This window comes from Danio rerio, chromosome 23 (genome assembly GCF_049306965.1).
Source record: "Danio rerio strain Tuebingen ecotype United States chromosome 23, GRCz12tu, whole genome shotgun sequence".
Taxonomy (NCBI): domain Eukaryota; kingdom Metazoa; phylum Chordata; class Actinopteri; order Cypriniformes; family Danionidae; genus Danio; species Danio rerio.
In genome coordinates, this window is record NC_133198.1 from 23,178,706 (window position 1) to 23,192,031 (window position 13,326).

Here is a 13,326-nt window from a genome sequence, read left to right on the forward strand (position 1 = left end):
GACGGACAGTACGGCGGAGGTGGCGTATATCAGCCGTATAGGGGGTATGCGCTCTCGCCGCATGTCTCAGCTCGCCCGCCGTCTGCTCCTCTGGAGTCATCCGCGGCTGAAATCGCTGCACGCCATTCATATTCAGGCAAGCTCAACCGTGCAGCCGATGCGCTCTCACGGCAGCCTTGCGTCCTGGAGAATGGAGACTCCACCCCGAGTCTGTTCAGCTGATATGGGCGCGATTCGGGGAAGCCCAGATCGATCTGTTGCTTCCCCCGAGATCGCTCATTGCCAGTTGTTCTTTCCCTGACCGAGTGCTCTCGGCACGGATGCACTGGCTTACAGCTGGCCTCGGGGCACGCGCAAATACGCGTTTCCCCCAGTGAGCCTGCTCGCGCAGTTACTGTGCAAGGTCAGGGAGGATGAGGAACAGGTTGCTGGTTGCGCCCCTCTGGCTCAACCGGACCTGGATGTCAGAGCTCTCCCTCGCGATAGCCCTCCCCTGGCAGTCCCTTCGAGAGAGCACCTACTCTCTCAGGGACAGGGCACCACCTGGCACCCTCGCCGATCTTTGAAGAGATTTTTAGACGCGAGGAAGACTTAGGTAACCTCCGATTGCGGTGGCTAATACCGTCACTCGGGCTAGAGCCCCCTCCCCGAGCGCGCCTATGCCCTGACGTGGAGTCTATTCACTGAATGGTGTGTCTCTCGCTGAGAAGACCCCCGTAATTTGCCAGATCAGCGTTGTGCTTTCTTTACGCCGAGAGAAGTTGGAGAGCAGGCTGTCGCCCTCCACACTCAAGGTTACGTGGCTGCCATCTCCGTTCTCATAACGCGGTGGCTGGCAGCACCGTGGGAACGCATAACCTCATCATCCGGTTCCTCAGGGGCGTTAAGCGAATTAATCCACCCCGCCCCCTCTCATGCCCTCTTAGGATCTCGCCCTCGCTACACAAGCCGCGTCAGATCCCTTCGATCCTCGACTCAGTATCTTTCTGTCCCTGAAGACAGCTCTGCTGGTCGCGTTGATATCGATTAGAGGGTCGGGGACCCGGAGGCATTTTTCGGTCAGTGACTCGTGCCTGTAATTGGGCTGGCTTTTCTCACGTCCTGAGACCCCGCCCGCGATATGTGCCAAAGGTTCCTACCACTCCGTTTTAATACGAGGTAGTGAGCCTGCAAGCGCTGCCCTCGGAGGAGGCAGACCCAGCCCTTCTTTATTGTCCAGTTCGCGTTTTGCGTATTTTCCGGACCGCACTCAGAGTTTAGATCATCTGAGCAGCTCTTCGTCTGTTATAGCGGTCGGCAGCAGGGAAGTGCCGTACCGAAATAAGTTCCCACTAGATTGTGGATGCCTTTCTTTCACTATCAGAGCCGAGATGAGCCGCGTCCCCCGAGAGCGCGTGCGCACTCCACTCGGAGCTTCGCATCCTCTCGAGCGCGCGCACGCGGCGCCCCTCTAACAGACATCTGTAGAGCTGCGGGCTGGGTGACACCCAACACATTTGCAAGGTTTTACAATCTGCGAGTGGAGCCGGTTTCCTCAAGGGTATTAGGTAACCCTTGGTGATTGAGGAAACAATTCGGTAGGGTGTTGAAACACGCTTGCTGCGCCATTTTCCCTAACACGCAGATACGTGCGCCTTTTTATCTGTCAGTAAAGTTCCCCGTCAGGTGAGCCCTGCAGATTCCTCCGTGGCCCCAAGCACTGACTCAGCGGAGGAGTCACTTGCTGGCCCACTACGTTGTAGGTCTGCCCGCTGGTCAGCCTGCGTTTTGGGTAAAGGTGCCTGCTATGAGTGATCCCCACTAGGCGATCCCATATGCTTATTCCGCCACGGTTAAGTCCCCCCCCTGGGCGGACCCGTGTCTTCCCTCCCCGCTAACCACTCTTTTGCTATGCGTACTCCCCCTTTTTAGGGCTAGTCCATATGTAAATTCTGCCATCTATCCCCCCTTGGGTAACGGATGGCCTCCGCAGCGTCCTCCCTATCGGGATTGCACGCTTCCCAACGTACTGTCGTATTTTCCTAGAATTATCTAGATGCTCACGACTTCCCAAAAAATATATATAAATCCGTAAAACTTCTGTTGAAGTAGGATAAATTAGGGCCAGGGACACGTTGGAGGACCGCGCCCCCCATGATGTGGGTGCGTCACGCTTGCTTGGCTATCTCCTCATCGGGGGTGTTGGTAAGGTGCAGTCATTATGGCGCTTTCAATGGGCTCCCAATGCGTGGATTTTACAATCAAATCCACTTATAGTGCTGAAGTTCCCCCCGAAGGGGAACGTTCAAGGTTACTAAAGTAACCCTTCGTTCCCCGAGGAGGGGAACGGAAGCACTATACTCCGTCGCCATAATGACTGTCCCTTAGCTGTTGAAAGTCTCTTCAGCTTAAAAAGGATAGCGTCTGCTGGCGCCAGGTGAGCTTCTATACTCAGTTGATTGCTTATGCCGCTCACCTGCGCAGGCTTGCGCTGCCAATTCATTCTTAATTGGCCCGTTCAATACTCTTCAGACGAGTAGCTTCTGAACCGAACCTCCCAATGCGTGGATTTTACAATCAAATCCACTTATAGTGCTTCCGTTCCCCTCCTCGGGGAACGAAGGGTTACTTTAGTAACCTCGAACGTTTAGCAGTGCCGTCTCTTTCCTTACACAACAGTTGCTTTTTAAATGCATTTTTACTTCGCTAATTTGACATTTTTAAGTAAAACTGCACAAAAAAATTAAATAAAATGTAATCATGCACAAAAAAATGTAATAATGGTAAAAAAATGTAATAATGGTTATTTTGCTTTAATAAAGAACTAACTGGATGTTGAAAATGTTTTTATCATTACTTTTATTGGGCTTTTCTTAACATTAAAACAAGACATCTAATTATTTGGACATCACAATAAAACAAAATGACTTCAGGACATGTTGCAAATGTTAGTTGCAACCCATACATTTTTTATAAAAAAAATACTTAAATATGTGACGTTAATTGTTATGGTAAATCATTACAGATAACCAGATTTTGCTGAAAATCAAATAAAGCTTAATGATATGTTCCCTAAAAAACATCTTCTCAGGTCAGTTTTGATTTTGTGTTTCATATCTAGTACTTAATGTTTGCTAAATAATACTTTACCTGCCAGTCCAGCAGTGAGGTAGTTCTCCAGCTCTCTGCGCAGCTGGTGAAGCGTATTGTTCAGATCTTTCAGTTCTTTCTCCAGGGCAGTTAGGTTTTGTTTCAGATCATTGTTATGGTCTGTTGTCACATTCAGATCCCGTATTACACCCATCAGACGTCCATCAGTCAAAGCGATCTCCGCTCTGACATTAAGACCATATGGATGGAGAAAAACTTGAATTACTCTCATTTAACATGCAAGGAAATTCAAACTGTGGTATAATAAAAAGCTTTTGCAGCATAATACATGGTTTATATTGAATAACTAGAAAAATAATCTAACCTTTGTTATTAAAAGTGTCCTGCCATAACTAAAATTGAAAAACAAACTGGTGTGTGTAATTTTGAACAAAATCAAGCTAAAAGGAATTTGTTTGTTGTTCAGCAAAGTTTGAAACACATTTCATGCATGTCACAGTGTATCGACTCCCAAATTGCTACTGGCAGATAAATGGATATTTTAAAATGTTTTTGTTATTGACATGACAAACAAATTATAGCCAGATATAACTGATAAATTATGGATTATCTGTCTATTAATCGTAATGTTACAGTCACCAGAGATCTAGCTTATGCAGGTCACTGGAGAACTGCAAATCTGTCAACAAAAGAACTACAAGATCCAGTTATGCACCACTCACACACCTGGCCTAGATCCTGTCTGATTGCAAACACTCAGCTGAAGCCACTCATGAATTGATCACACTCATATACACAGCTCACTCTGACAACCTCATTATTGAGTCTTGTTTTACTGTTTGTGAACATTACAACACGGTTTCCTTGCACTATATAAATGTAAGGAATTATTATTATTAATTATTAACATTTTAGTGCCAAAAGTGATACAGACAATTCAATATGTTAATTTTAGTGACCAAAATAGACACTGTCTTTAATATTTACCTCAAGTCATCAACAGTTTGGCTGATTAAGTTAAATGTTCCCTCTCTGTCTCCATCCCGGACCAGTTCTTGAGCCTGTGCCAGCTTCTTCTCTAGTTCAAGTATGCGCTTGTCGCTGACTCCAGGCACCTCACCCTTCTCCAGAATCATAGCAATGATATCCCTGAAGTGGGTCAGATCTCGGCGGACCTGGCACACCACATCATCCCACAGCTGGAAGCAGGGGTGGCAGGGAACACATTTGGGGAAGTTTCCAGTAAAGCCGCGTGCACACTCATCACAGCGCTGTCCTGAAGCTCCGTCCTTACACACACATGCGCCTGTTGTGCGGTCACACTGAGACGTCTCAGAGCCCAGAGGATGGCAGTTACACTCTGATTAGAAATAGATGAAGGATTAGTAATTATTTGATGGAGATGAATTTGAGTTACAGTTGAAATCCGATTTATTAAACACCCTTTTTTATTATTTTTTAAAATATTTCCCAAATGATGTTTAACAGCTAGTAAATTTTCACAGTATTTCCGATCATATTTTTTCTTCTGGAGAAAGTCTTATTTGTAGAATAAAAGCAGTTTTAAATCTTTTAAATCCATTTAAAGATCAAAATTATTAGCCTCTTTATGCTATAATTTTTTTTTCAATAGTCTACAGAACAAACCATCGTCATGGAATAACTTGCTTAATTACCCTAACCTGCCTGATTAACTTAATTAACCTATTTAATCCGTTAAATGTCACTTTAAGCTGTATAGAAGTGACTTGAAAAATATCTGGTCAAATATTATTTACTGTCATTATGGCAAAGATAAAATAAACCAGTTATTAGAAATGAGTTATTAGAACTATTATATTTAGAAATGTGTTGAAAATGTGTTGCTTTGAACAGAAATTGTGGTTAAAAAAAGGGTGCTAATAATTCAGGGACTTTAATAATTCTGACTTCAACTGTAGATGTGTTTGTGCAATATTTACCTTCACATTGCACTCTGGGATCGCCCCAGTGGAACGCCTCACACTCATTGCACTGCCGCCCCCCAAAACCTGGCTGACAGTGACACTGGCCACTAAACTGCACATATGAAGAGAGACAGAAGAAGAGAAGCAGAGAAGACAGTTTATTGTAAGTAACTGCAAAAAATAAATAAATAAATAAATAAACACAAATAAATATAAAAAGTATAATTAATAAATATAATAAATAAACTACATAAAATACAATAAAAAATTTTTAATCCCTAAGAAAACATTAATCACACCATAATAAACAGAATTATGTATCTATTAGCTTAATAGAATATTCATTCATTCATTTTCTTGTCAGGTTAGTCCCTTTATTAATCCGGGGTCGCCACAGCAGAATGAACCGGCAACTTATCCAGCACGTTTTTATGCAGCGGATGCCCTTCCAGATTATTTATGTATTAATATATTAAGTTATTTTAAATCTAAAATGTCTAGTACAACTGTTATTATTGCTTAAGCAATTTCGAAATGTCTCTTTTCTTACCAAAATGGCATTTATTTGATCAAAAACACAATACAATTGGAGTTGTTGTGAATATATTATTACAATTTAGGAAAATAAAAGTTTTCTCTTTAAATATAGAATGTAGTGTAATCCTGTTATGGCAAATCTGAATTTTCAGAGTCATTATCCAGTTTTTATCTTTTTTATATACAGTATATAACTTTCTTTATTTTCTTTTTAACATTTAAATACAATGATTTACAAATTCCAACCCAAAAACATTTACACAACAACTGACAATAAAATATACCATATACAAACAATAATAATAATCGTAAATAAATACAATAAGTTAATAATAATAAAAAGAGAAGAAAATACAAAAAAAAAATAATAAAACAAACCTAAAATAAAAAAAATTAAATAGAAACAAAATACTGATTTTAAATTTTCATCCGTTAGTCTGATCCTCTGCTATTTGAATTTCCCGTGGAATATATGTCTTTAAAATAATCTATGTCATTATTTAAGATTTGATAGAATTTTTGATTTTGAATAGAAAAGATGGAATCTAAGAGAGAATTAGATTTCTCCATTTCCTAATGTTTCATTTCTTCCCTCATTAGATGTATATATGTAGGAGCAGCTTTCTGTTTCCAGTTTAATAACATTAACTTCCGTGCTAGTAGACTCACAAATAGAACTCTATTTTGTTCTGTACTGTTTTTCTATCTCAGAATCAGTAATGTCTAGAACTGCAATAAAGGGATCTGGATGTATCGGCTTATGACATATTCTTGAAAATGTCAGATAAATATTTTCCCAGTAAGATGACTGACAATTTTGGGCAGCTCCAAAACAAATGAGCCAGTGATGCTGGCTCTAGTCCACATTGATCACCTGTGGGGTCCTTATCCAGTTTTCTATACTATAAAACAATAAACATGTAAATAGTAAAAACAATCCTATAGTACAATAAAATTACATATTAAAATGTATTCTATTTTTATTAGCCTTCACCTTCATGATAATATAAAAGCCAATTAATTAATTTAGCAAATAGCATGTCCTTCATATTATTTCAAGTTTAGTAACACCTGGTAGCACTCAAAGCAAAGTTATTATTTAGCAAAGTTAGACATTAAAATTATTTAAAAACTGTTTTAAAATAATTTTTTTTGATCACATTTGTGGCCCTGGACCACAAAACCTTTTTTATAAGGATCAGATTCTGGAAAACTTGCTTTTCATGTCAATATGATAGTATTTGGCCAACGTACAACAATTTAAAAATTAGGAATCTAAAGGTTAAAAATCTAAATGAGAAAATTGGCATTAAAATTGTCCAAATTTTAAATAAAATAAAAATTAGATAATATTGACTCCCATTTTTGGGATTTTCCAGAAATATGACTCATGTGAAACTGAAATTTGGCTCATGTTTGTTGATTGTTGTAAGGTTTTATGTTGCCATTTCACTGTTTAAACTCATCCTTTTCCAACCAGGAGTATGCAATGTTACATTTTCCCATTTGTCTTTTGTTTTGCTCTATGGTTTGGAAATTTGGAAATTTGGCTCATGTTTGCTGATTGTTGTAAGTTTTAAGTTTTATGTTGCCATTTCACCCAGGTACCTTAAAAAAAGAGCTTGACCCGCCAACCCAGGCTCGTTTTAAAAACATACCCCTATATACATTTCTGGAGAGCACAAAATATGTCTTAGGAGGTACTTTTTTGTAGTTTTTGTTTTTTTGAATCCACCAGAAGTAGCTGTGTACACTTTTTGAGATCTCAAATTTCTCTCACGAGTGCCATTCTCACCTGCTCTTCTCACACCATCCGCCCACCCACTTCCCTTAACCCAACCCACAGTGTTTTTAAAAGCAATCCAGAGAAAGAAAAGCTCTTGTGGCAGCCTGATTTTCAGATTTTACCACATTCTCATTGTTATTTACTTACTTATTTAATATGTACCTGCGGCTACATAATTCAGGATCTCCAGATTTGTATATAGAGCTACGTTTTCAGAATAAGCCTTTATTGCTATCTGCACAGATCCTACCATGTTACAGTGGGTGCTGAGGGCATTAGGTTGGACACATCCACAGGGTTCACATCCACAGTCAGAGCCGAAGTTCCAGTGATTGGTGGCGCACTGGTCACAGTTATGTCCAATGATGTTTTGCTTGCAGGGGCACTGTCCTGTCTGTTTATCACATTGACACACTCCATCAGTGCAAGAGTTTGGCAAAGTGCCTGCAGTTACACAAGTACATCCTGTAGAATGAAACAGAGAGCAGAGTTAAATATAAATGCATGAAATTATTTAAAAACATTGTTGTTTTAGAATCACTGCACTTACGCCTACAGTCCTGAATGAGTGCATTTCCATAATAACCCAGTTTACACTCTGAGCAAGAGTCTCCATCTGTGTTATACAGACACTTGAGGCACAGTCCAGTTCGAGGGTCACATGACTCTGGGTCCTGAGGGTCAATGTTCCCATTGCACTGGCAGGGCCGGCACGATCCACCAGGGTGCTCGGGGTCACCATAATAACCGGGGGCGCAGCGATCACAGCGAGGACCTGACAAAAAACACTGCAAGTTAAGATGCTTCTTGAGAAGTGAAAGTTTTCGGTTTAGTGACTTGTTTTACCAGCGTAGCCTTGCCCACACTGGCAAAGGATCTGGTTGGAGGCGTAGTCTACTTCACAGGAGGCACCGTTGGAATGTCCACTGTCAGGGTGTCCTGGACACGGACATGGGCGACAGTGCTCACCAGAACCAAGTGCTGGGTTGCCATAATAACCATCCACACACCTTAGGAAAACAAGCAAGAGTTATCAATATTATTGCAGTGAAAAATGATTTCTAATTAATCTCAAATTACATTAATACCTCGTCTTGCTATATTAAAATGATTATCAGAATTATACCATTTATATTTTATTTTAAAAATAATATATAGTTTTTCTGGAATATAATGTTACACATAATTTTATTATATTTGTTTTTATTCAAACAGGGTCTATGCAGGAATCATAAACGTAAATTCAATACCTTAAGACTTTTTAAAGACCTTCTCAGAATATTTTAAGACCTCATCGCCACTTTAAGTTCTGTACAGTATCAAACCTTTAAATTAATTAAAAGCTGTTAATAAACAGTTGTAGTAAATAAATCAATCACATCACACGGACTGAACCAATCACGTGAATCGAGCACATGGTTTGTTAATATTAAGAGGAAAATAAAAAAAATTAAGACCTCGTAATAATTATATATATTACTTATTTTGCAAATGGTTAATACTTTTTAAATACCTTTTGAGGGCCTTAATTTTCTCATAATTGATCAACTTTTAAGTATTAGTTTTTAAGAACACGTGGACACCCTGTCACAATACTGGATTTATTAGGTAATGAATACAATGTAAATATTTGTTTTATTCTATAAAGGTGTGGTAACATTTTTTTTCGTTTATAAAATAAACTAAATATCATTTATTTTTATTTTTTTAAATATTTTATTATTATTATTTCCCAGAAAATGGCAATTTGTCAGTAGAACGATTTCTGTCATTTTTTTGTGATGAAAGGTATAGTTATTTAACCAAATATTTATTTCTTCACTCTACTGGGGTTTGAAATACATGTACTGTAAATATTGGGTCACACTTTATTTTGATGGTCAAATTGTTGAATTAAGTTACATATCATCTACATGTCAACTAATTCTCATTAAATTATGAGAACACCGTTAGATTGGGGTTAGGGTTAGTGTAAGTTGACGTTCTTGCAAAGTTTCTTATAGTCAGTTAAATGTCTGTTGAAGAAGCAGTATCAACAGATGTTAAGCTGACCGTCTACTAATACCAAATATTGTACATACTGTAATGAAAACTAACTAATAAATAAATAATTTCTCATCACAGTTGAAAGGAAAAAGAAACAATAAACAATAATTAGAAGAATATATCAAATCAAACTTAGTTCTTAAAAAAAGGCAACAAATCTTTAATCAAACTGTGACCATGAGAATTGATATGAACTGAATTGTGCTGTATCCAGAAAATTCCTACCTCTATCTAATTTAGTCTTGGTAATTGACTTTGGAATTGACAAGGCTTCCATACTTAATGAATTGCTTCTAATTAACCTGTCCTCCTCCTTTACAAAGCATGCTTTGTCGTGACTCAAATCAGTGACCCAAATGTATTTTGTTGCATTACTAGTCCCGCAGATGTGGTCAGTGACCCGTCTCTCACCTCTCGCACAGTTGTCCAGCTGTGTTGTCTCTGCAGTCATAGCAGGCCCCGCTTTCAGGATCGCAGCTCTCTGCATGGCTGTTACACTGGCATTGCCTACAGTTAGGAAATCCCCACTGACCCGGCTGGCATTCTGAGCACTGGCGGCCAATCGCCCCATGCCGACACATACACTGTCCCGTCACAGGGTCACAATGATGCCCGACAGAACCCTGCGAGTGACAGTCACATACTGTCAGAAAGCAGAGAAAGAAGAAAGACAGAGAAATGTGTGATTTAATTCATTTCTATAATAATATTTCTGTGACAATAAATAGTGATATAAATAAATATTTGTGTGTATTCAGTGTAAATTAATTTAAAATAGCAATTAAAATGCATATTTGTCTTTGACAATAAAAGGAAACCCACCAGTGCAGCCGTAGGGGCCGAATCCATATGTCCCCGGTGCACACTGATTACATTTACGGCCAATCACGTTGGGCTTACAGCGACACTGACCTCCGACTCTGTCACACTCTGCACTTAATGAACCCTGAGGGTCACACTGACACCCTGCAGAAACACACAGATCAAATTATTAGAACGTTTTTGGATTATTAGCCCTCCTGTTAAAATTTTCATTCTTTTTTAAACATTTGCCAAGTGATGTTTAATTGAAGAAAAGAAAGGAAGATTTTATTGAACAAATTTATAACAGAACAGTTTAAAAACAAATTTCTAATAACTAATTTATTTAGTCTTTGTCATGATAGCAATACAATATTATATATATTACTTATTTTGCAATATATTATTATTCATTGTAAACCAAACATGGTGTCGCATTTTCATTGGTGTTGTATTGGATCATTAAATTAGTTGGAAACCACAAATAAATAATGTGATATCAAAGTTGGTAAAAACTGTAGCAATAGTGTATAAAACAAGATTTATCCTGGACAATAAATCAATGTATATATTATATAACACATGTTGCCATACCTGAGTTATTGTGTTAAACTATGGGGGAATACATATAAATCTAATTTACGATCCATATGTACAATGAAGAAAAAAGTAATTCGACTAATAGAACATGTCGGGTTTTAAGAGCATACAAATCCTTTCTTTTTTAAATTAAAGATGCTTAAGTTCAGTGATTTGGTTAAGTTTAAAACAGCACAATTTATGTTTAAAGCTAGGAATAAACTACTTCCGAAATGTATACAAAAGTTTTTCGAAGAACGACAAGGGGGATATAACCTGAGAGAAGAACTAAATTTTAGGAGGTTGAAAACAAGAACAACTTTAAAAAGTTTGTGTATGTCTGTACATGGTATAAAACTGGAACCGTGTAGATCAGACTCTAAAACAACATCAGGTTATTAATCAATATAAAAAACTGTATAAATATATATTAATAAAGGAAAATAGTGATAAAGGTTATTGAAAAATGATAAAAAGAGAAAGGTATGATGACATTTTAATGGCTATTTGCAGTACTAGGTTGTTGTTGTTTTTTATTTTGTCTATTTGCAGTACTATGTATTTTTTTCTTTATTTTTTTTCTTTGGGTCTATGTTACAAAATGAAAAGGTACAAATGGAATCAAACATATTATTATTCAAAGATGCCAAAAGGATAAAAAAATTTTCATGTAAAAAGAAGAGATAGTTAAAAGAATAAATAAGTTTAAGTAATAAATGAATGATAAATGGGGTAATGGGGTGGAAGAATAATAATCTTATGCTTTATCCCGCTCCATTTTCGACCATGTTGAAATGTATTTCTTTTTGTTAATGACATTTTATGTATCATATTTTTGTTCAAAAATAAATAAATCAAATCAAACCAAAATGCGATTTAAAAGATTAACTAGGTTAATAAGGTTAACTAAGCAATTTTGCCTAATTAGAAAATCATTGGACAACAGTAGCTTACATTTCTTTTTTTAATTAGTAAATTAATATTCAGTTGCAATTATAATTATTAAACCCACTGAATTATTAGCCCCCTGTTTATTTTTTTACTCAATTTCTGTTGAACACAGAGAAGACTTTTTAACATAACAGTTTAAAAAACTCATTTCTAATAACTGATTTATTTTATCTTTGCCATGATGACAGTAATTAATATTTGACTAGATATTTTTTTAAGAAACTTCTATAAAGCTTAAAGTGACATTTAAGGCTCAACTAGGTTAATTAGGTTAACTAGGTAGGTTAGGGTAATTAGGCAAGTTATTGTATAATGATGGTTTGTTCTGTAGACTATCGAAAAAAATATAGCTTAAAGGAAAATATATAATTAAATTTAAAACTGTTTTTATTCTAGCCGAAATAAAATAAAAAAGACTTTCTCCAGAAGAAAAAATATGATACTGTGAAAATTTCCTTTCTCTGTTAAACATCATTTGGGAAATATTTAAAAAAGAAAAAAATGTCAAAAGGAGGCTAATAATTCTGATTGCAATTGTGTGTGTGAGTGTGTGTATGCATTTTTTTCAAATAAATCAAATTGTTTTCCTTGTAAATGCCTCCTTGTCTCTCTTTATTAGAGAAGTAGTTCACCCAAAAAAGAAGAATCTGTTATCGTTTACCCGTCTTTCACTTGTTCCAAGCCTGTTTGAGTTTCTTTCTTCTGTTTAACACAAAAGAAGGAAAATTGTGGAGATGGTGGATAAAAGTGTTTTGTTCCTAAAATGGGTATCAATTCCTGTTGTTTTCCATCATTCTACACAAAAATCTTGCACTGACAAAAATGATTCATTGGATTTAATATATATATATTTTTTAAGGTTAGTGGTTGCAAACAATTTATATAGGCTGAATTTGAACTAACAAATAAAATTTTGTAAAACTAATTGTTTTGTTTAAATTCAGTCCATATAAATTGTTTGCAACCACTAACCTTAAAACAATACTAAATCCAATGAATCTTTCAGTGTGTTTTGCTTACAACAGAGGAAAGAATTTTTTTTTTAAAACCACTTGTAAGTAAATGGTGAGGAAATCTTTTTGATGAGCTATGCCTTTAAGTGATCCCTTTGCACCTAAAGTTCTTCATATGCCTCTAAATATTTCAAATAAGGATGTGTTTTGTGGGAAAACGTTACCACCATGTAATCATCAAGACCGGTCGTGACTCACCCAGTGCACCATTGTGCATGATAGCAGAGATGCTGCAGATAAGAGAAGTGCACAGTTCAGCCAGCGCTGGCATTGGCATAGTCATGAAGGACTCCAAACACATGTACGACTCCATCTCCTGACGACGACGCTCATCTGCACCTTCATCACCCTGAAATCCAGTAAGCTCTTCATATCTGGGAATCAGCACAAGCTGTGGGGAAAAACACAAAGAGTCTTTATAAGATAAACAGAAGTCTATTTAAGACTTTTCATATGTGTAATTACACCTGCAGGTGGCAGTGCTCGTGTTAACTTTTCTGGCTTGGTATAAGCCAAGGGTGCCCAAGCTCGGTCCTGGAGGGCTGGTGTCCTGCATAGTTTAGTTCCAACCCCCAAT

The 13,326-nt window shown here is 37.4% G+C and overlaps 1 protein-coding gene across 2 annotated transcripts in view; it reads right to left on the reverse strand.

The window, feature by feature from the left end:
- The window catches only part of lamb2l (laminin, beta 2-like), a 75,798-nt gene that overhangs the window by 11,368 nt on the left and 51,104 nt on the right, over positions 1 to 13,326 (reverse strand). For both annotated transcript variants that reach the window (XM_687746.11, XM_005162121.6), the window contains exons 19-27: positions 12,948 to 13,140; positions 10,228 to 10,371; positions 9,817 to 10,048; positions 8,206 to 8,369; positions 7,910 to 8,134; positions 7,610 to 7,824; positions 5,052 to 5,148; positions 4,078 to 4,450; positions 3,130 to 3,314 (exon numbers count right to left, since the gene is read on the reverse strand). In XM_687746.11, the coding sequence (XP_692838.6) occupies positions 3,130 to 3,314; positions 4,078 to 4,450; positions 5,052 to 5,148; positions 7,610 to 7,824; positions 7,910 to 8,134; positions 8,206 to 8,369; positions 9,817 to 10,048; positions 10,228 to 10,371; positions 12,948 to 13,140 (1,828 nt within the window). The remainder of the gene's footprint in view (positions 1 to 3,129; positions 3,315 to 4,077; positions 4,451 to 5,051; positions 5,149 to 7,609; positions 7,825 to 7,909; positions 8,135 to 8,205; positions 8,370 to 9,816; positions 10,049 to 10,227; positions 10,372 to 12,947; positions 13,141 to 13,326) is intronic.